This window comes from Contarinia nasturtii, unplaced genomic scaffold, assembly GCF_009176525.2.
Source record: "Contarinia nasturtii isolate CC-2019 unplaced genomic scaffold, AAFC_CNas_1.1 Cnas_scaffold_187, whole genome shotgun sequence".
In the NCBI taxonomy this organism is placed as follows: domain Eukaryota; kingdom Metazoa; phylum Arthropoda; class Insecta; order Diptera; family Cecidomyiidae; genus Contarinia; species Contarinia nasturtii.
This window is the reverse complement of record NW_022197544.1, coordinates 7,544,869-7,566,442: the sequence shown is the minus strand read 5'-3', so window position 1 is coordinate 7,566,442 and position 21,574 is coordinate 7,544,869. Positions and strand designations below refer to the sequence as shown.

Below are 21,574 nucleotides of genomic sequence, written 5' to 3'. Positions count from 1 at the left end.
TTAAATGCGAGCGTCTTCTTTATATTTTTCTATATATTATTGTATGAATAAAAAAAATGTGCAGCCATTAGAAGAAGAGATGAAAAAAAAATCAAATACAGCAAGGTCACCAACTCAAATGCTCTATCACATTTCGAAGTAAAAGCAAAATTAATGTAAAATTCACCTTGCTATTGTTGGCAATTTTTTTTGTTGGCATGGATTAACTTGGTTGGCTCCGGTCGTATGTTTTTGTTCTTCGAATTCGAAATGCTACAACGACAATAGCATTCGCCTTTGTATTATTCATTGTTTTCTTTTTCTCGCTTTCATCTAACATCAAGTTAAATGGTCGCGCATACACACACACACACATAAAACTGTCCGCATTATGTTTAGAGTGTGATTTTTATTCTAACTAGATCGTGGCTAATCCATTTTTCTTTTTTGAAAGTTCTTTCAAGACGTGCACAACATGGTGTAATATATTTTTTTCAGCATTTTTGTTTGTATTTTCATTTTTGTGCTCTTACCTTTTCATCACGAACAAAGATGTTGACGCCACTTGGCTCTGGTGCAATGAGCGCTGATTTTGAAGAAAAAAAACCGAATTAACACACATAAGCTCTTACAGTTTGTTTGCATTCTGTTTTTGTTGTTGTTTTTCTTCTTCTGTGTCCGTTTTGCTTTCATTAGATTATGTTACGCTACTGTTTCGCAATCAATATATTTGCTAGGGTGAATGTCTTGTGTTGTTCTTTTTTTGGATTCGGGACATTGAAAGAATAATTGCATTTGATGACCAAATTATAATGTTGTGGATTTTGAATTCCTTGTATTCTTTGTTTTCACATTTGTAATTTTCACCGTTGAAATTTTGTTCTGAAACAATTTTTTTTTTCATTGCCATCGATAATAAAATTGCGTAGACAAATAAAGAATAAGCAAGCATTTGAATGAGTTCAGAAAGAAAAATGAGAACACCCGATATGAACTACACATTCTTACACATTCATAGATAAGATATTTTATTAGAGAGAGATGCAAATAGCAAGTCGAACGAGATGTTGGCGAATTGGGAAAAATAAACAGAAAAGTTAATTGAAATTGTGAACATATCCTTGAAGAGTCGAACAAAATTACGATTGTGTCACCATGATGAAATGTCTTCAATCTAACTTTGTTCTCACATTAAATGCTATTTATTTGCAACTTACTCTAAATGATGTTGCACATTTAATTAAGTATAGTATGAAGGCGACGATGATGATAAAGCTTTTCATCGCGTTTTTTGTGTGTGTGTGTTTGCGCATGTGAATACAGAATGATCTCTCTCTCTCTCTCTGTTTTCCACGAACCACATTGTGGAAATAGAAGTGAACGCGTGCTTTATACGCTTCCAACTTCATTTTCCCGGACATAAAGTTTCGTAAGTCTGGTATTAGTTCAAGAATGAAGAAATGCGAAAAAATATGACGATGAGGTTGAACGCTTGATGCAGCCAGCCAAGGTGGATAAACGAAAATGCCAACAAATTAGTAGCAAGCACAATAATTTCATGGAAAACTTTCTTAATGATATAAGATGAACGAGAAGCTCAAATTCTATCTCTGTTGCTTTGGCTCCAAGGTACTTTCTCTGTACTGTTTTTTTTGTGTTCAACTCTTTGTATCACACGCTATCAACAGAATAATTCAATGCGCACTCGAGAGCGATCTCGTTCGTTTTTATTTTCTCGTTGAATGCAGTTCAAGTATATTACACCCAATGAGTGACATAAACTCTACCGTGCCGAACTGCATCAATTAGCTACATGGGTTATTTAATCCCAACTGTGCATTTCAAATTATGTAAATAGATCCAAAAGTATGTTTAGCGGAAACAACAAAAATAAACACCAATCTAATGAAAAGAACTATGGTTTCCTCTGGAAAACTTTGCCACCGCATTATATATTTGCAAGAACTTCCGTTCATTCGGTGTTGGTTAAGCGTGCTTTGCAACCGATAATTCGATAAGTTCAGTGTGAGAAAATCGTTAAGTCAATTTTAAGCGTGAACATGGAAAAAGAAGAGAATGAAATAAAAACCGAACCGAACACTTGTGTGTTGTGTCTTCAATCTAACTAAGCTCACATTTAAATTGTATAATGTTACACAATATGTTTGTGTAGGTTTTTCGCCGAACTACCTATTCATTGCTGGGAGCTTTGTCCCTTTTTTTTCTTCTTCGACTTTTAGTATCAACAGTTCATACAAAAATTCCTTTTCAAATGAAAACACAATGAAAATGGCATGTCAAGTTGACGCCCACAATTATAAAATTTGTACATTCAAATTGTGTTTATTTATGGATTGACAAAAAAACAACAACAAAAAATGAATGTTTTTTGTCCTTTACTTTACTGATAAAAAAGAAGCATCTCAATAGTTGAATTTCGCGCACTCAGCTGTTCATAGGCTTCGCAAAAGTCACACCAAAATACAAAAGGCATAAACATTAACATTTGCACACATTAAATCACTGACATTTTGATTTATACAAAGTCTTTGGGGTATGCGTTAACTGTTTGCTGTTAACGATATGCCCACTTCACTCTTTAAGCCTTATATATTTATATATCACCCATCATCAACACCATCACCACCACCATCACCAGTATACAATGACCGAAAAAGGCCAATCAAATTAATGATCAACTTATTGCTCGTTGACCATTAATTTTATTCGATAAACGAGATGTTATTTTTCGATCGTGATATTTATAATCAGTTTTACCGCTAATTTTCCGGATGACTGTGTGTCTATGAATGTGTTCACAAAACATTTATTTTCATTTGATTTTATTGGATGTGAACCGAAAAGAAATATGTTATGATAATAATGTTAATTATTATGCGACGTTTAAAATCCACTAAGCACATTATGATAATAAATCAAATTTGTTTCTTTAATAAATTTTAATTGCTCCTATTTATTTTATCATTCTCTCTCTCTCTCTCTCTCTCTCTTTCTCACTTTCTAGTCTTCGCATTATGGCCCCTTCATCAATTGTTAAATAGATTCTGTGATAATCATTGAATGGACTATTGGTATGTGAATAGCGGTGACGGCATTAATAACGGAATGGATGCAAAACCAAAAATAAATCGTCGAAAATTTATGGTATTTCAATACGAATCGAAAACGAGCAAAACATCCCATTCAATATTAATAACTAGAAAATATTCAAAATGAATTATACAAATACGGCAATCAACCATATAGACGGCTATAGCGGTAACAATATTACCGGAAACAGTTCCAATTACATATTGGAATCAAGTAGTAACGATAGTGCAACAACACTCGCATCAGCCGTTGTATCGAATGCCATTCATTTCGTTCAGAATGCATTCAATTCCACAAGAAAATATGATGGAAACGCAACCGACGACAAAAATATCAATGTCACCGATGCAGAACTACATGATTTCGTATTAAAACTACTCGAATACAATCAGTTCAATTTAAGCACCGATAATGAATCAGTCGCATGCGAACACTATTGCAACGGTTTTGTCAAAGATGTATTCAGTAATTACAAACGGATGCATGGTTACATATCATTAGCGGTAAGTGAATTAAACACAAATTGTTGAAATAACACACGTCAACATTTTCGAATGATGATTGTTTAATTTTTTTACTCCTGCAAAGATTTGCATATTTGGAACAATTGCAAATATACTGAATATCATTGTGTTGACGCGAAAGGACATGAGTAAAACGCCGATAAACACAATACTCAAATGGTTGGCTGTTGCTGATATGTTTCTAATGATCGAATATATACCATTTTCAATTCATATGTACATCGGACCAAGTGAGTGTTTTCTATCTTAAAACAAAAAAAAACATACAATTTTCTATTTCCAATGTGAAACATTTCAATTTTTGCTAATTTTATTTCTCAAATTGTTTGTTACAGGACCCGTTGGTTTTAAATATTTATGGTCGGTGTATATTTTGTTTCATATGCATTTCACACAAATTTTGCACACAATATCGATATCTCTAACAGTGATTCTGGCACTTTGGCGCTACATTGCAATTAAGTAAGTGAATAAATTTTTGTCAATTTTGTCTCTCATTCCATTCATAATCTGCACACACAGTAGGTGTGTATGTAATAATATTGTTGATATATCGTCGGCAGTTCGATACAATGTATTTTAACGAGCACAGCACAGCAACAACGATCTGTGTCGTTTTATTGTATCCAGAACAAGCAACGATAATTTAATTACCTGGTAGTTCGTTTTTAGCATTATAATGCAAAATCAACGATTTTACTACCAATTGTTGTTGTTGTTGGTCGTGATGATGTTGCTGTTGCTGACTTTCCTCATTTTCACAAACCGGCGTTTACATGCAATTTTGCAGGCTAAAGCAAAGTGAAACATCCAATTCTTGTCGAAATCATTTAATTTAGTGATGGCATTCTCAGCTTGTATATTTACATCACAGTCACTTTCAATCAGATTCGTTAAGCTGCTCGAGGTTGGCAGTGGTTTGGTGGTAGTTTATCGTGTTCATAAAGCAGACACACAAACATACAAACGACCATGCACGCACACAAAGCAAACTGATACAAAAACAATGCCATCAAAAGCGATTGCTTTTACTGAACTTAACCTTTTAAATTAAATAAATGTTAAATAATCAATTAACTGCACGTTTTAATGATGATTTTTACATGAATCCAAGGCTAATATGAGCACAATCTGAACACACCATACATTTTGTAACATTTGCTTGACTGGGCCATTCCATTCCATTCCACAAAATCAATGTGAAATATGCAATAGCAGCTGGAGCGAAAATGTATAGCAAACAACAACATCAACCACTGCCAATGTCAATTGTTTTCTTTTTAAATCAATTCACATCATGAGCGATCAACAAATTAACTGTATTCTGTTGATGATTCTGTTCCCTTTCATTTTCGGATTTTCTTTGAGCGTATGCTTGAAATCTTCTTCCTAATTAATCTATTATTGATGGAATAATAACACGAATTCATTTATTCAATTTCTCTTTTCATCTGATTTTTGTGTGTTCACTGCATCACCACTGCACATAATTGAGTTCAATTATTTTGACGTGTACTGCGTGCTGTGTATGTATGTATGTGTGGGGGCGACTGAAAGAGAAAATTGATTCTAGCACCGCATCAACCAGATTTAAATTGGCGTCATCAATTTAGTCAATGACTGCGGCCACTCAGTATATTCCGTGCTCTTTGTTGCTCTTTCACTCTCACCCTCTCTTTTAACGTATTAAAACAAATCAAATGAAGTCAATACTTACGTGTTACTGTCGATTTTAATCGAAAGCAACGTGTGACTGGCGTTACCAAATTTCTACCCGGTGTGCAGCGGTAACGAGCGTTAATTAATCGAATTTACCGTGTGTGGCAAATTCAAATAAAATTCGCCAAGCTTGAACGCGTGTATTCAGATTTACTCGCTTGCCCACGAGCTCAAATTTATCGCTTGTAATAAAATTGGATAGCACAAGTGGATTATCGCCAACATCTAACATTTAACATTTAATGGCGAATCAAATTTGGTACGCTATCGTAATTATTCAATCTCTTTTCACCAACCGATATTCAATTCAATAATAATAACATTGTATAAATGATTAAAAGTCTCTGTCAAAAGCAAAAATTTATAAACCAAAAATATTGTTTGTATTTATTTTATTCAATTCATTATAGGCATCCGCATGGAAGACTAGCATCTTGTGTATTATCGCATTGTGGCGCAGCTATATTATTATCATTTTTGCTTGCACCGATTCTTTGTTTACCGACGTACTTTGTATTTCGTATAAACGAGAAAGTCATCTTTTCGGATAAAATCACCAAAGTCACGGTTTACCACGTGGACACGAAACAAGATACAATACTATACAGGTAATTTGAATGTAATGTGTCTCTCGATTGAAGTTGTGAAGTAAGAGTTCGAGCTTTCCATGTGGTTTTTGTGCATGTGCGAATAAAATTAATTTTCGTTGCCAAGTCATTTCTGGTAATTGCATGTGCACATGTGTATCAATTTACCCTTGAAAATTATACCAATGCCAGCGTTTTCATCTAATTCGTTGGTACATGTCAAAAGCTTCTTTGCCATAAACCGCATATGTTGCGTGTGTATGGTTCAAATTATAAATTGCATCATAATTGCGGCTCATACACAAAATACGTTAATCCAAACAGTTTCAAAATATAAACAACGCAATGTAGGCGCACATTGTGGTTCCTTCATGTGATTATCTTCTTATCTTCATGTGAATGATGCAAAATAAAAAAAATTGTAAGAAGAAATAATCTATTTATTATGCGAACTACGTCATACGAGTTTTACTTCCAATAACAACAATTCACACTTTTATATTTTCCCGTTTTTTTTATCGTTCGGTATCTTTGGCACAATCACTAACAGGTTCAAATTTGCTAATTTATGGATGTTATCAAAAGGACAAAAATTTTATAATTAAAACATCACATCGAAGAATTTTCACACCAACGCTACCGCTGCTGCTGCTGTTGTTGTCATAATAATAATTGTAGCAGAACGAAAGATACGTGCACGCATTGCAGTTGACATTTCAAACGGCGAAAAATGATTTGATTTTACATTTTCATTGTTTTTTTTTTTTTTTTTTTTTTTTGTTTAAAGTGACGATTTTCACACCTCTCTTCATTCGGTATATTTTCTTATCATGGTTGTTGTTCATTTCGTGATGCGTCTATAAATCAAGCTTAAATTTGCAATTTATCGTTGTCTTTATTTCAATTCTGTGAAATGGTAGATATATACGCAAAAATACCTTGGATTTGATTAATTTCGGATTTGTCTGGGATCGATGCGCCACGAATACGTGTCAATATTCAATTTAGAACAAAACACAAAACATGCACACATCCAAACACAAAATACCTCTTCATATTCAGGTCGCTCGCGGCAAACATTTACACAAGCATCACACAGCGGGTGACGCGATCGAACGAAATTTACCCTTGGCCCTGTATGTGCGCGGGCGGAACGGAATGGTGTTTTACCGTTAGAATTCCGTTTGTAATGTATATCTCTCTATTTCCATGTACTATGAACGCTGTTTGATTTCAATATATTGATTTGCAGTGCATTGCAACAATAGCGTTTTTTTTGCACAAAAATAAAAAATATGTGAATCTGCACTTGATAAAATACCGGATTTTTTTTCTCTTTATTTTCACTTCTCTTCCCTTTCATGTATAATATCAATAGTATCAACTTTTGGCTCTTCAGTGTGATAATCAAACTCCTGCCTTGTTTGGTATTAACAGTAATCAGTTTCATATTAATTCGAGTCCTATATCAAGCAGCAAAGCGAAAAGTTAAACTCAAGGGATACAATCAAGCGGCAAGCACATCAAATATAAATACAGTCAAAATTTTAAATGGCCACAGGTAATGATTTTTTTTTTTGAAAATTTTTTTGTTTTTTTTTTATTCTGAGTTACCTCTGTTTTGCTATTTGAAAAGAGCAACAATGCAAACATTAATTGCATTTTTCGTTTCGAGCGCAATTAGTCATTTTACATTGAAGCAAATTCAAATGGGACAATTTTAAGAAGTTCTTGCGATCGAGTTTGACTTCTGAGTGAAATTATACCATTATTTTTGATTTGTTTTGCATGCTTCCGTCGTTGCTGCTGTAATTTTGATACCATACGATGCGGTTTGGAAATTTAAAATTGAATATGAACTGGACACTGGCCAGACCATCAAAGTGCCAACGACGTACCGATCGAACAACAATGCTGTTGGTGGCTGTGCTAATGCTATTTCTAATCACCGAATTCCCACAAGGCATTCTTGGTTTATTGAGCGGATTGCTGGAAACGTGCTTCTTCCGAAAATGTTATATACCGTTCGGTGAAATGATGGATTTGTTGGCTTTAATAAATGCGGCTGTTGGCTTTGTGCTCTATGGTCTAATGTCGAAACAATTTCGTACGAGTTTTAAATCGGTGTTTTTTAATAAGCGTCTGTCCAGACTAGAAATGACGAGAGTCACTAATCTAAATAATACGACTTGCGTTTGACGACGAATAAATTTCGGTTTATTTATTGTTACTTAGGCCAGGCTGTAATTGGACAAAGAAATAACGGATGGGAGAAAGAGAGAGCGGGGGTGGGAGAAAAATGTATAAAAACAAAAATATAAAATAAACATGCACAAATGAAAGAAAAACAACAACAACAAAAAATGCCAAGATAATATTCAACAGTCGATCGAAGACTTATGAGTCTTCATGGAAAAGGAAACAAACGAGAGAAAAAATGCCATTGACATTCGTCGTCGACCCATTTGATACAAATGAGAGAATAACAACAGTGTGCAAACGGCAAAAGGTCACACTTTAAAACAAGAAGAAGAGTTTTCCACTCATGTAAACCAAATAATTGTGTACAGAATATTAGAATTAAAAGGCACTGGCTATTTTCACTCAAATCTCTACAAAATAGGAATAAAAGTGATAATACCGAAACGAATTCTGAACAACGTAGGTAAAGCTTTTTTTATTTACTAATGTTTCATGAAACGTTTACAATTTTGTTCGATGGCATCACCAAAGATGCTAGTGATCTTTATATTCTGGTAGTTTGTTTTCGTTGAGCTGAAATTATGGGTAAAATTCGAAGTGAAAATGCTTGTTAGAATAACTCGTGAAACGTGCTGGTAGAGTAAGTTGACCTGAAGCGCTTGCAGCAGTAGTTGGTAATGCTAAAATAAAAAGGGTCATTCATTTGAGAACGAAATTTTTGTGTCGAAAAATATATCTGATAGCGATCGACTCTGATTCCTAATTGGATCACGACCAACATAAAATTAATATTCAAACATTTTAGAAAACGTTCTTTATTAAATTATCATGACGGATAATTGAAATTTGAATCGTGCGCGACAAAATTTACACGTACCGTGTAAATTGTGTTATTGTTTTATTAACACACATAGCTACTTTGTAGAAATTTGAGTGTCAAAAAAATGTGCCAACAATTGCAACGAAATGGCTACTACATGTACTATCTATTCAAAACAAATTGAACGTGACGTACTCTATATTTTTATCTCTATTTACAACACACATGCTCAATGCTTTTGTTCATCAAAAAAACACACTCAAACTTGTTTATGCATAATTAGATATTTTTTTTGAATTTGCTATCTACGTTACAGAAAATGCAAATAAAAAACGAACAAGCACCACAAAATAGCATATTGGTCAGATGTTACCAATGAACGGCGAACAAGTGACAACAACATGACAACCCTCAAAAGCCGCACCATATCACATCGCCAGAAAAAAAGGAAAATGCTGTGTCCGTACAATTTTATTCGATTTTTATAAAATTAAACACGTTTCATGTTCCACTCTAATCGATTTATTTCGATTTCAGTGTTGTCATTTGATACTTAAACATGTTTGTGACGCAAAAAAAAAATGTTTTTTCGAGAAAAATTCTGAACACACACACGACTCACGAAAATATAAAATTGAAACAATATCCCCACAGAAATCAATAAAAGAATACAGACAATATATTGAATTAACTGGTCAGTTGAGCTGACAGTACGTTAGCCAGCTAAATGGGCTAAAACAATAGAAGTTATTTGATGATGAATCACTTTTCTTGTTTTCATTAAAACAATAACTTCTATTGTTTTAGTCCATTTAGCTGGCTAACGTACTGTCAGCTCAACTGACCAGTTAGTTCAATATATTGTCTGAAAGAATATAAAAAAAATACAAAAACATAATGATAACAATTGACAATATTAAAAATACGAGCGGCACACACAGAGGAAAAGAGAGTCCACATCAGAACATAGCACATCTATTATAGCGAATCATTCGCATGCTGAGTAAAATGCATGCATCGCATTCCATAGACAACCATTGAACAATATGATTAATCAAATTTGACATGTTAGGAATAAATCGACTGAAAAAATGACTACATAATGTTGTATGACACAAACAAAATTCCAAAACGCACCCGACCACCATCGAGATTGTAAACATTCTAAGTGGAGGAATTGGTGCCGATGGCGATGATGTTGTTTGTATTTCTCTAGTTCTCTCTCTCTCTCTCTCTCTCTCTCTCTCTCTCTCTCTCTCTCTCTGCATTGATTGAAAAGATGGGGTTGATCTGACTTATACTTTTATTTTTGTGAAATTTTCTTTTGACAAAACAACCGCATAATTAGAAATGAGTCTGCTTTAATCAAACATCAAAAACCATTCACCTAAAAGCTTTTTGCTGCGAACACAAAGTCAAGATGAAAAGAAGAAAAGAAATTCAAGAACACTAACCCAAAACATCAAAATGTCATGTAAAAAAAGCCCTCCCACTGTTGATTTCGTAGCAACTTATCAAAAAGCGATTACGATGCATGTCGATGCGATGCGATGCGCACTGAAAGAACTTATGCAAATTCATATTATTATCATCAATTTGGATCATTTATCTTTCATAGAGAGAGGTTTCGGTTTTTTTTTTATGTTCCACTCATCCTCAAACACGTATCATTCTTCTCTAATGAATGAATGAGAACAAAAAGTGCTACGTACACCATCGACATCAACACCATCATCATATTCATCGAGAAGGTTCATTGTCGCAAACAAGTGAACGAGCGAACACGTTTCTTCGAGAGCATAGATTATTAATTGAACGCTTTTCCAAAAAGTTTTCAGTCTTCATTTTATGTTCTTTTAATGCAACTTTTTGTCAGCGACACTAAGAGAAGTGCTCTCTTTCACACACACACACACTTACAAATTCTTATTTCTCATTTTGCTTCCGACCAAAAATACAGCAAGAAAAAAACGAGAACTAAAATTGATGAACAAAGCAAAAGAACAATTGCAAGTAGATGTTGTACATACAGAGAGAAAAAGAAAGAGAAATTCTAAGTACAAGAGTATGATTTGAATTATTAAATTTTCGGGTCATTAAGCGATCGTTGACATTTATTATTATTACAATGAATCATTTGTAAGGAGTAGAATTATCAACATACACATATACATAACGTGTAGGGAAAAAAACCCAGCAACAACAAACTATATGACGATATGTGTAAATGATCGGATACACAGGAATTTTAAGACTTGTACATATAGAATGAATTATATTGAAACAAAGCAGAAATGTCATTGTGATTTTGAATTTAGTGTAGAAAAAAGAAGCCAACATGTAATAAGAACATCGAACAAAACAATTAAACAAAAATCGATTCATTGTCGCGAATGAAGCAGAAAAATTACCCGATGTATCATCATTATTCGTCAAACATTAAAATCCGAGCCCTGAACAATGTGCAATACGAGGTGAACGGTTACACATTCAACTAACGATATGCTTGAATTTTTCAAACGGTAGAAACTAATTTGCCATTTTGAGAGATTTTCATCGTCGTTCTTGTTGAACGTGAACGTTTTGTGTGCGTTTATATTATTTTTCATTCAACCAGAAAATTTCAAAATATATGTTCGTTCAATCCCGGCTAAAATTGGTTTATGTTGATGTCAGAAGGGTAAGACACAACCAAAATCAATGAACCGATATTTGATTTAACATCAATGAATAAAAGAGCTTCATACTATTAATGTTAAAATTAAGTTTTCAATCAAACATTGTAATCAATTAGATTCGATTGTGGGTGGCAATCGATGTTAAAATCAATTTGTAAATACACATATACATAGCTATGAGTTAATAATGTTCCTTAATTTAAAATAGCTGTTGTGAATTTTATTGCATTTCGAATAAGAGAGCCCCACGAAATGTATGTAAATTTTACAAGGATGTACACACACTTGAAAATTGCTTGACCAATAAGCAAGAGATTTGTATAGCGAAGGTATCAGACGAAAAACCATCTTACTTATTAAGAATGTCTAATATAATTAATTACATTTCGGAATGCAATTAATTTCAATTATGCCACTGAAATTCCGCAATTCCGTCGAAGTAATTTTCCTTTGTAACCTTCGTGACCGATGATTATGTGTCAAGCAATTTTTGCCCGTAGTCATTTACATTGTATTTTCCATCAATTAAGTCAAATTAATTCGTATAATTGTGTAAGAAAATGAATTCACTTTTAAACATTTTGTTATATATATATGTATCATTATTGATAGAGGAAGGGAGATAAAGAGAAACAGAAACATTTATTCATCTATATCGATTTTTACGTACGATTAAGAAATTATTTATATATTGGCAATTAAGAAAATCATCATTATTTGTTGTGTTTATGCGTCGCAATTTTACGTGTTTTCTTCGTATTAAATATTTCTTCATAACAAATGGCAAATGAACATTTACCACTGTCAACAAATTGAACAACTGTATATGCCCGAGGCATAGTTTTTTAACAGTGCAATTATCAGTCGTTCTTCTTTTTTTTTTTTAAATGATAAAAGATGGTAAGATAGTTTTGATGATATGAATAAAAAATTCGCATATTGCATCTTTCACTCAATTTATTTCTAAATGCGGTTGCTTTAGCTTTCTTAAATTTTACATGTAGTAAAAGCAACCCTTATATATACATATAAAAATAAAGGAATGAATGACTAAAGCAATAGCTTCTAATACCTAACTGCTGCTCTTGTTTATGGAAATTTCTGTAGGAGAGAGCAGAAGATGAGAGACAAAATTGCGGGTTAAGTAAAATTTTCAAAGTCATTTTCATTTCCACTCACACACATCTATATGAATTTGGTGACCGTTTCATTTCGATTGTTCGTAGCACCAATGTACAAGGTAACGCAAAAATTGTTAAATTGTCAAATATAAAATGGAAAAACTTAATAAGATTTTTCATGCTGATTTCTGTGTGAATAAGTTTCACATAAAGTTCGGACCCATTTTATCAATGTGACATATAAACATGGTCAAAAAAACAATATTATTATATTTTTTTATTTCGGGTTAACTTTTTTTGTGAAAGTGAAAATTGCTAGTATTCGAAATTTTTATTCTTCACCATGCCGATCTAATATAGTATATATAATGTAATATGTGCGCTTGAAATCGTAAACGATTTAAATATTTATTCCCATTTTTGAATCATTAAAAAGTGATTGACAATGTGAAACATTTGGCAGACCAACGAATTCTTTATAAAGAACGGGAGCAAAAATATTTGAAAAAAAAAAAAAAAAAATCAAGTTTCAAACGAAAATATGTTGAACACTTGAGTAAAAATCTATTTGATAGAATAAATTGAGTAACAGCTCCGCATGCATTTCAAATTTAATTCGATAAATAACACTGTGATCCTTTTTTCTTCTCTCGCATCATTGAACTCTCAGTTTTCAGCATAAAACATACATTTTTGACATACAAAAAATTTGAATGAAATTTGAAATTGCACCCACACACAAACACACCGATTTTTGGTGTAATTGATGTGACTAATGTGACATATTTTCAAAGCATTTTTCATGAATAGATGGTATTTTTTTTTAAAAGATTTTATTTAACAAAAAAACTTTATTTAATTTGAGAATAAATTATTTGTAGTCAAGAAAAACCATTTGACTGTTTTATTTTTACCAACTTTTTTGAAGCGGCATTGACTGTGGACACATGATAAGTATGTTCGTAGTGAACTGGTAAGTTTCGAGGATATGTACTGTATGGTATACCAGCTGCCATAGAAACATGTGTCGTAAACAAAAACAAAATCAACTTAAACTCAGTCGCACACAACATAAACATAACTGTTGAGCTAGTTCAAAGTGGTCAACTCATACAATTTTTTTACCCCATTCTGTGTATGGACATTTTCGACTTTATTCTTTTATTTTCTTTTTGATTACGAAAAAACAACTTGATAGATATGAACGCAAAGATTTATTGTGAACAAAAATAAAGACATTGATTTTATTTATGTTGGTGTTTTTTTGTTTGTAGGGAAAAGACAATATGGCATGAAATAAATTTGGCGAATTTGTTTATTGAAGTGAAACTTTAAAAAAATATGTACCATTGAATACTGTGAAATAAACAGAGACGATAAAAAGAAAACAAAAACGTTGGAGACGAGAAAAGAAGAAAAATCTTGAGTATATCAAAGAACATGGATAATAATATTGTGTGCAATGGTCGATCGAATCCAATGATGTCGAATTCAGCGCCGAATAGAGGTTCGTATCTATCCAATTTGGATAAAGTCAAGAAGTATTTTCTTTTCATTTCATTTGATGATGGTGGTGGAGGTGGTTGTTGTTTTTGGTTTTTATTTTATCATATCGATATCAAAATTGAATCACAAATCTCTTCATTTCATGTGATATGCACGTCATCAAATCAATGTCTAATAAAACTGAATTGGATTATTTGAAATGTGCATCAATATTTCTTTTGTTTCTTTTCTTTTTGGATGGTTTCGTTCGTCTTTGTGTTTGGTGGGTGTATGTTGGACGTTGGTACTCTTCAGATGCGCGGAATAACGGTACCGCTAACCATTACAAAACAACCATAGACCTGGCTATGATACCGAATTTGAATTGGTTAATCCACATGGCCTTTGTGCGACAGGACTATAAATACTGTAACGAAGTCATTGAATATCAATTCAATGAAACATACGACCATGAATATTTGTATTACATTAAGGTAAAACAAAAATATGTCTATATCTTACTTTCACACTTTATTGGCCGATGCTCATGTCTACTGGCAATTGGAAAGCATATTCTTCTTTCGATTGCACCGCATCATAGACATTTGTTGTTGCCACTTGCGATAGCAATAACAGCATCAATAGCACCACAAATGGCAAATTAAATTGATTTATTGATGCAAACAGACAAATGGTTAAAACGTAATATAGCCATTGTATTTGCGATTTGGCATGTTTCAATGTAAGTAATATTTAAACAAATGGCTTTTCTCTTTCTCTCTTCCTTTTTTCTGTGCTCCTTTTGTCTCTCCTCTTTGTTCGTGTGATGGCTTTTTGTGTAGGGTTTGATTGCACGCACCGAAGGTAACTTACAGGAATCATTGCAGTACTTACAAAAGGCCATTGAATTTAATCCAAATAATCTAGACAATTCGAAAGAGATTGCAAAAACATTGTAAGACGGTTTGTTATCCTTATTATTTGTCAACTTTTAATCGAAATTGATTGTTTGCATTTTTATTTTGTTGTACGTGTCGCACGTTTGATGGACACCCAGATATGCCATGGAACGCTACAAACAGGCTTTGGAAATCTTTGTAAAAATTGATAAAACTTCACCGAACGGTGACCACGAAGTTTGCTATTACATTGGTAAATAGTACATTTAAATTGAAAAAAACTTCGATTTTACTTGAGAATTCATTAAAAATAGAAGAATTTGTATAGACTTGTTTTGAAGATTTAAATATTTGCACATAAAATGTGTGAAATCAATCCTTTTTGTTTTTATTATATAATTGTATGGTAGGCGATCTATTATATCGAAAGTGCAATCGTATGCAAGTGGCTGTGTCCGACGAAGTAAAAGAGTACTTTCATCGTGCCGTTCGAGATGGCAAGCAATTAGAAAGCTATGCTCTACTTGCAGAAATCTATAAAGCTGAAAATAATGTGCCCAAAGCAATTGAAATGCTTGAAAATGTCAGACAGTAAGGACAAAAAAAAAGAATAAGTCCATGACACATTAAAAATTGTATTTTTTTTTTTGGTATTTATATGAAAATTTCCTTTTTTTTCCTGACAATATTCCAGAATAACAACCGAAAACATTGATATTCTAACGGAAATTGGGATTTTATATTTACGAATCAATGATACAAAAGGCGCATTCGACAAATTATTCGAAGTGACCAAATTACATGAGAACTGCCCGAAGGCACTTTTGGCACTTGGATCTATTTTGCAAGTATGAAATAACCATGGAAATAACACACAAATGTTACACAATGAATTGGCAAAACTCAATTTCAATGGTAGACCGAAATGGAATGGTTATGGTTTTCGATTTTTTTTCTTCTTTTGTTTCTTAAAATTGTGTATGAATATAGTCAAAAAACGATGTGGATGGTGCGCTCAACAAGTATAAACTTATCGATACGGATAACCAAAAAGGTGCCGAAATATGGAACAATGTTGGACTATGCTTCTATAAAAAGAAGAAATTTATAGCGGTATTTATTTTGATTTTTGATTTTCATATCTCTATTGACCGTCTCGCCTTCGACGCAGCCACCAATGTATGTGCAATTCAAATGGTTTCATTTTTATTTTGATTTTCTTTAGGCGATATCCTGCTTAAAAAAGGCCGTATGGCTTGAACCAACCAATTTCAATTGTCTATTCAATTTGGGACTCATCTATTTAACAGCCCAACAATATGCGAGCGCATTCCATACACTAGCTGCTGCTGCATGCATTCGATTAGATAACGCTGAATGCTATATGTTGCTGGGAGGTAAGAATATTCACACTGAGAGAGAAAGAGAGAGAGAGAGTGAAATTCTAAAAATCTACTTTGTATTATGGAAAATAATTTTCGATTTGGTTGTGAATTTTCTTCAACATTATAGTTTGCTTGAGAAATTTGAATGACCATGGTAATGCATATTTGGCCTTTGAGCGTTCGGTTATCCTGCCAGATGCTATCAAAAATCCATTAATTTATTTGAATTGTGCCCTGTATAATATGCAAATGAAACGATATGAGGCGGCAGTTCCAAACTTGAGCAATTTCTTCAGCATTGCTGAACATATAAACGTTCGACATGAAGTAAGTTTCACGTCTATGCTAACCAGAGCGAGAAAATTGAATGGTATTTCCCATATGGAATATCTCGATATGTGCCGTCCCTGAATTCGTGCGAAATTTATGTAAACAGGAAGAAAACCGATGAAATCAGAACATGACGGTATCGCTCTAAGCAAATTAAAATATCTCGCACTGATTATGTATAGCACTTTTTCTGATGCTATATTTTATGAGCGTTGCGATAATAATTTGTTCATAATCCATTATTTAATTTCAAGCATAAAGCATTGGCGGAAAAAATGAAAGAATTTCTACCGCATCCAAGTGTTTCAAATAGCGAAGTTGAAGTGGAATATTCAACCGAAAAAGGAGGCCCGGTTGAAGCAAACGATATTGAAGGTGGCGGTGAAGCAATGGCAGCTGCACTTGATGAACATGAAAATTTAGTGTAACACCATTTTACTATCAAATAGATGAATTTATCTCGTAATTTATAGACCAAACACACGAACAACTCAAATGAGACACAATTTTTCTCTTGCAAATTGTTAACTAAATGGTTTTTCAATTTTTATTTTATAATTAAGGGGGATGGTTTGGGATCGAGGAGTGGGTTTTGTATTTATAAAGACAAAACAAAATATTTATTTTCTTAGAAAAGAACGTTTATGCATATTTAAGACAAATTTTTTCTTTATCCTTTCTTTTATCATCATGTTTTCAACTAAATACAACAATTTTTTTTTCGAAATTTGATCCGTTATTCAATACCTATTCTGATATTTACTCCTTTCTTTTAAGTGCTAGTTTGCATTATCTCTCGCGCTTTCTCTTTAACTCATCTTACAATAGATTTATTAAAAATTAATTAAAATACAACAAGGATTCCTTTGCGTTCATTCTTTGTGTTTTTTTTTCTTTTGTTTTCTTTGTTTGTAATAAGACACTACGAAAAATAATTTTATAAAATTAATCGATGACAAATTTCCAACTAGAAATGTTTTTGAAAAGAAAGAGCGACTTTTTTTGTTGTTGAATAAAACATGTATCGAGTGTAAAATATGTTTTGTTTTGTTTTTTCTCGTTTACTTTCGACAAGTCCATTTCGGTCCGTTGATGTGTCCGTTTTGTGTGATTCGGAATTCTGCTTTCTTGTTTCTTGGAACAATAAGTATGTTTGTGATATCTCTGTCCGTCTCTCTCTATCTCTCTTTTTCTTCAATACGGCCGTGTTTCGTTCATTTCGTACAAAACTTGTGCGATAGTCCGGCTTGATTCCACATTGCTTAATGCTACGCTAGACAAATGCGGCTCGTAATACCGTAAACATCTAAATTCAATCAAATTGGCGTAAATAGACAAAACCAAAGAAAATCGAAGGGAAAAGAAGGGAAAAAATGTGACTAATAAATAAAATGACCTTTTTTGGTGTGCATCATATAATATTCAAGATGATTTCATTGATTATGCTGGAAATAAAATACGGTCCCATATATACATACCGTTTTGCTGTTGTTGTATAATTCACAAGATTTCGTAGAATTAATGAAGCTGTCAATCTGATACTTTTTGTCACCGGACCCTCGTTTTCATCCTGAAACTGTTTCCATATGCGATGACGATTTTTCATTGAGAAACGCAAAACGAGAAAAAGCGAAAAAGAGAAAGAAAAAAGCTTGAGTGTGTGTTGACATTTAATTTCTTGGTGTAACGAAACACCACGTGTTGTCATTGTTAAACCTACCATAAGCTCTTTTGGATTGATGAGGTCTATTGAATGTCGTTTGATGGCCTGCATGGCTGCGCTACTTCCGGCTGATAATGAACTTGTTGATGACGTGGACAGTGTTGGTGATGCCGTGCCACCAGCATTATCATTGGTATTTGGTGGCATTGGTTTTTTAATTATAGTTACGGGTTGAGTTACAGATGTTTGTGGTCCATTTGCGATGCGTCGTTGTACGGCCGTTTTAAATGAATCCAATGTTATATGACGATCATTGATGTGTGTCATTAGTGAAAATCGTTTACGTGGCAAATTATCGCAGAGATTTGGTCCAGGGCCCCATTGACAATAGATATCGGCATTTGGATCGATATTATCTGGACAATGTTCGGCACATGCATGCAAATACACTTCGTTCGCTGAACGGAATTTTCTTCTACAGAAAAACGAGAGACCAAATCATAGAAAGAAAAAAAAAACAAATCAATCGATTTCATTTGATATACATAAATCACAATGATTGCATGTGTATTTGAATTTTTACCGTTGACATCCACGCCAATCGCACACATACAACCAATTAACATCGATTTCATCTTCGATTTTCACGGATATTTGATTGGATGGCTCGGACTTGATTGGCTGTTGAACATTGAGCGGTGGCGCTTGCGAAGGAGCAACTGACTTTGATGGTGTCATATTCGATTGTTGTTGCTGCGATAGTGGTAATTGATTCGTTATTGTGGGTGCAGGTATCGATGATTGAGTTGGCACCGCACTTACAATTTGATGTTGATGTTGTTGATGCTGTTGATGTTGTTGATGCTGTTGATGTTGCTGATGTTGTTGAACTGGCTTCTGTATCACCTGATTGTGTTGAGAGCGGAAGTGAAGGATGGAAAATAACATGAAACATTCTTTTGACTGATTGAATTATTGTTCATTTATACTTACGTTCGATGTTACATTTGGCGTTAGATTTGGTGCTACAATTTGTGAAATTGGTTGAGATACTTGAGTCACCTCAATGTTACCGCTACCCGTTACAAATACTTTTTTCTTTTCACTTGTTGTTATTACATTCGGCGACATCGAAACTGGTGCATGAGACACCGAATTAATAGCTACAAAATCGATAAAAAAACAAAAATCAATAAAATAACATTACGATATTGCTTCACATCAATGTAATAAGCAACTTATAAAGATAGTGAAAAAAAGAGAAAATTTTGAAAAATCGAAAAGAAAAGTTCGAATTCAATGTAATAATGTGAAAGAAATGTGTGGCCGGACATAAAGATGTTCAATGAGAGAAGAGAACGATGTAAACAATACCTCTCATGTGTTGTACAATTTGCGGTTGTGAACTTGAACTAATTGGTGTACTTGTCACTTGATTAATAATCGCATTTGTCGACGACATTTGCGGATTAGACTGTATGACATTTGCACCGGCTATTATGATTAATCAGAATAAAATACAAAGTTTTCGAATTTAAAACACTCGCACCAGTAATAAAATTCGTTTAATACAAAACTAGGTCAAAAACAATGGAACGTTTGACTTGGTTTTGTTGTTTATATCTATATTTTTTCTCTCAATTTTGCTGAATAAATGGATTAAACAAAAGTTTAATGTGTGCATTACCATTTCCAGAATGTTGATTGACAATGACATGATGCTGTCGTGGTACTTGCGTCACAATCATTTGTTGTCCTTGTTGCGTGGTCATTATCATTTTCTGCGGAGTTGACGCTGTAATAAAATAAAACAAAATCGTAAAAAATATGTTGATCAATCAAAAGGCGTCGTTGTGTGTCTGCATACATGTATTTACGGCTGTTGGTGTTTGCTGTTGAAGGATGATGATTGTTTTTGTTGGTGCGCCACCTTGTTGTTGTGATGTTTGTGTCAAAAGAATTTGATTGACTGGCGGCGGCTGTTGTTGTGCCACCAAATATGTTTGACCTTGTTGATTGGTCGCCAGCATATACTGCGTTTGTGGCTACAAAATTAAAACCATAAACATCAGAAATGTTTGTAAAAATAAAAAAACAATTATTTTAAAAAATGCCATTCTTACAACTGGTTGAATGATTTGTTGTCCAATGCCACCGAGTTGCTTTTGGATTTGAATGTTACCCACTTGATTATTGCCGTGTTGTAAGATGACCGGTACAGTTTGGAATGCACCATCTCCAGTTTTAATTGTAGCTGTTGCTTGTCCCATTTGTTGATTTGATGTTGGTGGTGCAATTATCATTTGCTGACGAGCTGATGAACAAAAAATGTTTTGTCATTGGTTTGGACTCTCAACTAAATGTTTGAAATAGAAAAACGTGAATGAATCACATACCATTGTTGGGTGAGACTATGATTTGTCGTTGCATTGGCACACTGATCATTGATTTTGATTGTTGGTCCATAACCGAAGCTGGAATAACCTGTTGCTGTGATTGTTGTTGCTGTTGCTGTTGTTGCTGGTGCTGTTGCTGTTGTTGTTGGGTTTGTGTCAACGATGGTGGTTGCGATTGCAATTGTGACGTTGATGGTGTTTCCTCCAACTCCATATCTTCGTCTTCCAGCAATGATGCGGCAAATGTTGACAGATACGAATTAACGGCGTTCGATGATGATTTCGTTGCATTCTTTTTATCATTTGAAACATTGTCATTCTCTAGGTAATTTGATCGTTTGGTTGGCGGTTCATCGTTTGTTGGATTTGCATTTGTATCGCATTTTCTTTTATTGCTTATATCGCCTGAAACATTAAATGGTGGATCAGACGATTTTCGTTCAAGTAAATCGGCAAGCATTTTATTTGCCGTAACAACTTGAGAATGCTTGCCAGCAGCAATGAGATGTTGTTGATCTTTACCATCTTCTTCGATTTTTATATTGCCCGGCACCAATAAACCATCGAAACCGGCAAACGTTTCCGTTTCATCTTGACAACTTGGTGTCGTTGGATTTGTACCATATCTATTTTGTTTTTGTTGTTTGTTTTTTTTTTTTTTTTTTTTTTTTTTTT

The 21,574-nt window shown here is 33.6% G+C and overlaps 3 protein-coding genes across 9 annotated transcripts in view; 2 read left to right on the top strand and 1 right to left on the bottom strand.

The window, feature by feature from the left end:
* LOC116352464 (sex peptide receptor) overlaps positions 1–9,602 on the top strand; it is a 72,577-nt gene extending 62,975 nt beyond the window's left edge. For all 3 annotated transcript variants that reach the window (XM_031785084.1, XM_031785083.1, XM_031785085.1), the window contains 6 exons: positions 3,005–3,593; positions 3,679–3,844; positions 3,950–4,076; positions 5,744–5,941; positions 7,299–7,481; positions 7,795–9,602. In XM_031785084.1, the coding sequence (XP_031640944.1) occupies positions 3,213–3,593; positions 3,679–3,844; positions 3,950–4,076; positions 5,744–5,941; positions 7,299–7,481; positions 7,795–8,119 (1,380 nt within the window). In that variant the 5' untranslated portion in view covers positions 3,005–3,212 and the 3' untranslated portion in view covers positions 8,120–9,602. The remainder of the gene's footprint in view (positions 1–3,004; positions 3,594–3,678; positions 3,845–3,949; positions 4,077–5,743; positions 5,942–7,298; positions 7,482–7,794) is intronic.
* Positions 9,603–13,847: 4,245 nt separating this feature from the next.
* LOC116336579 (Bardet-Biedl syndrome 4 protein homolog) lies at positions 13,848–17,631 on the top strand. Its single transcript, XM_031760506.1, has 11 exons — positions 13,848–13,876; positions 14,016–14,248; positions 14,542–14,720; positions 15,069–15,181; positions 15,284–15,378; positions 15,536–15,716; positions 15,820–15,973; positions 16,116–16,238; positions 16,351–16,522; positions 16,638–16,837; positions 17,095–17,631. Exons 2-11 carry the CDS (start codon positions 14,182–14,184, stop codon positions 17,266–17,268), a joined length of 1,458 nt encoding a protein of 485 aa, XP_031616366.1. The 5' UTR covers positions 13,848–13,876; positions 14,016–14,181; the 3' UTR covers positions 17,269–17,631.
* LOC116336573 (AT-rich interactive domain-containing protein 2) overlaps positions 17,554–21,574 on the bottom strand; it is a 9,798-nt gene continuing 5,777 nt past the window's right edge. For 2 of the 5 annotated variants that reach the window (XM_031760489.1, XM_031760491.1), the window contains exons 13-22: positions 20,900–21,525; positions 20,627–20,817; positions 20,371–20,548; positions 20,191–20,298; positions 19,878–19,997; positions 19,497–19,666; positions 19,087–19,409; positions 18,561–18,978; positions 18,319–18,416; positions 17,554–18,146 (exon numbers count right to left, since the gene is read on the bottom strand). In XM_031760489.1, coding sequence (XP_031616349.1) covers positions 18,035–18,146; positions 18,319–18,416; positions 18,561–18,978; positions 19,087–19,409; positions 19,497–19,666; positions 19,878–19,997; positions 20,191–20,298; positions 20,371–20,548; positions 20,627–20,817; positions 20,900–21,525 — 2,344 coding nt within the window. In that variant the 3' untranslated portion in view covers positions 17,554–18,034. The remainder of the gene's footprint in view (positions 18,147–18,318; positions 18,417–18,560; positions 18,979–19,086; positions 19,410–19,496; positions 19,667–19,877; positions 19,998–20,190; positions 20,299–20,370; positions 20,549–20,626; positions 20,818–20,899; positions 21,526–21,574) is intronic. The other 3 variants (XM_031760492.1, XM_031760490.1, XM_031760493.1) reach the window with 3 other exon arrangements.

Excerpts from the sequence above, each read along its gene's own strand:
- LOC116336579 (XM_031760506.1), top strand. The coding sequence starts at position 14,182 with ATGGATAATAATATTGTGTGCAATGGTCGATCGAATCCAATGATGTCG. Across the intron at positions 14,721-15,068 it reads AATATTTGTATTACATTAAG|GGTTTGATTGCACGCACCGA; the intron begins GTAAAACAAAAA and ends CTTTTTGTGTAG. Across the intron at positions 16,239-16,350 it reads AAAAGAAGAAATTTATAGCG|GCGATATCCTGCTTAAAAAA; the intron begins GTATTTATTTTG and ends GATTTTCTTTAG.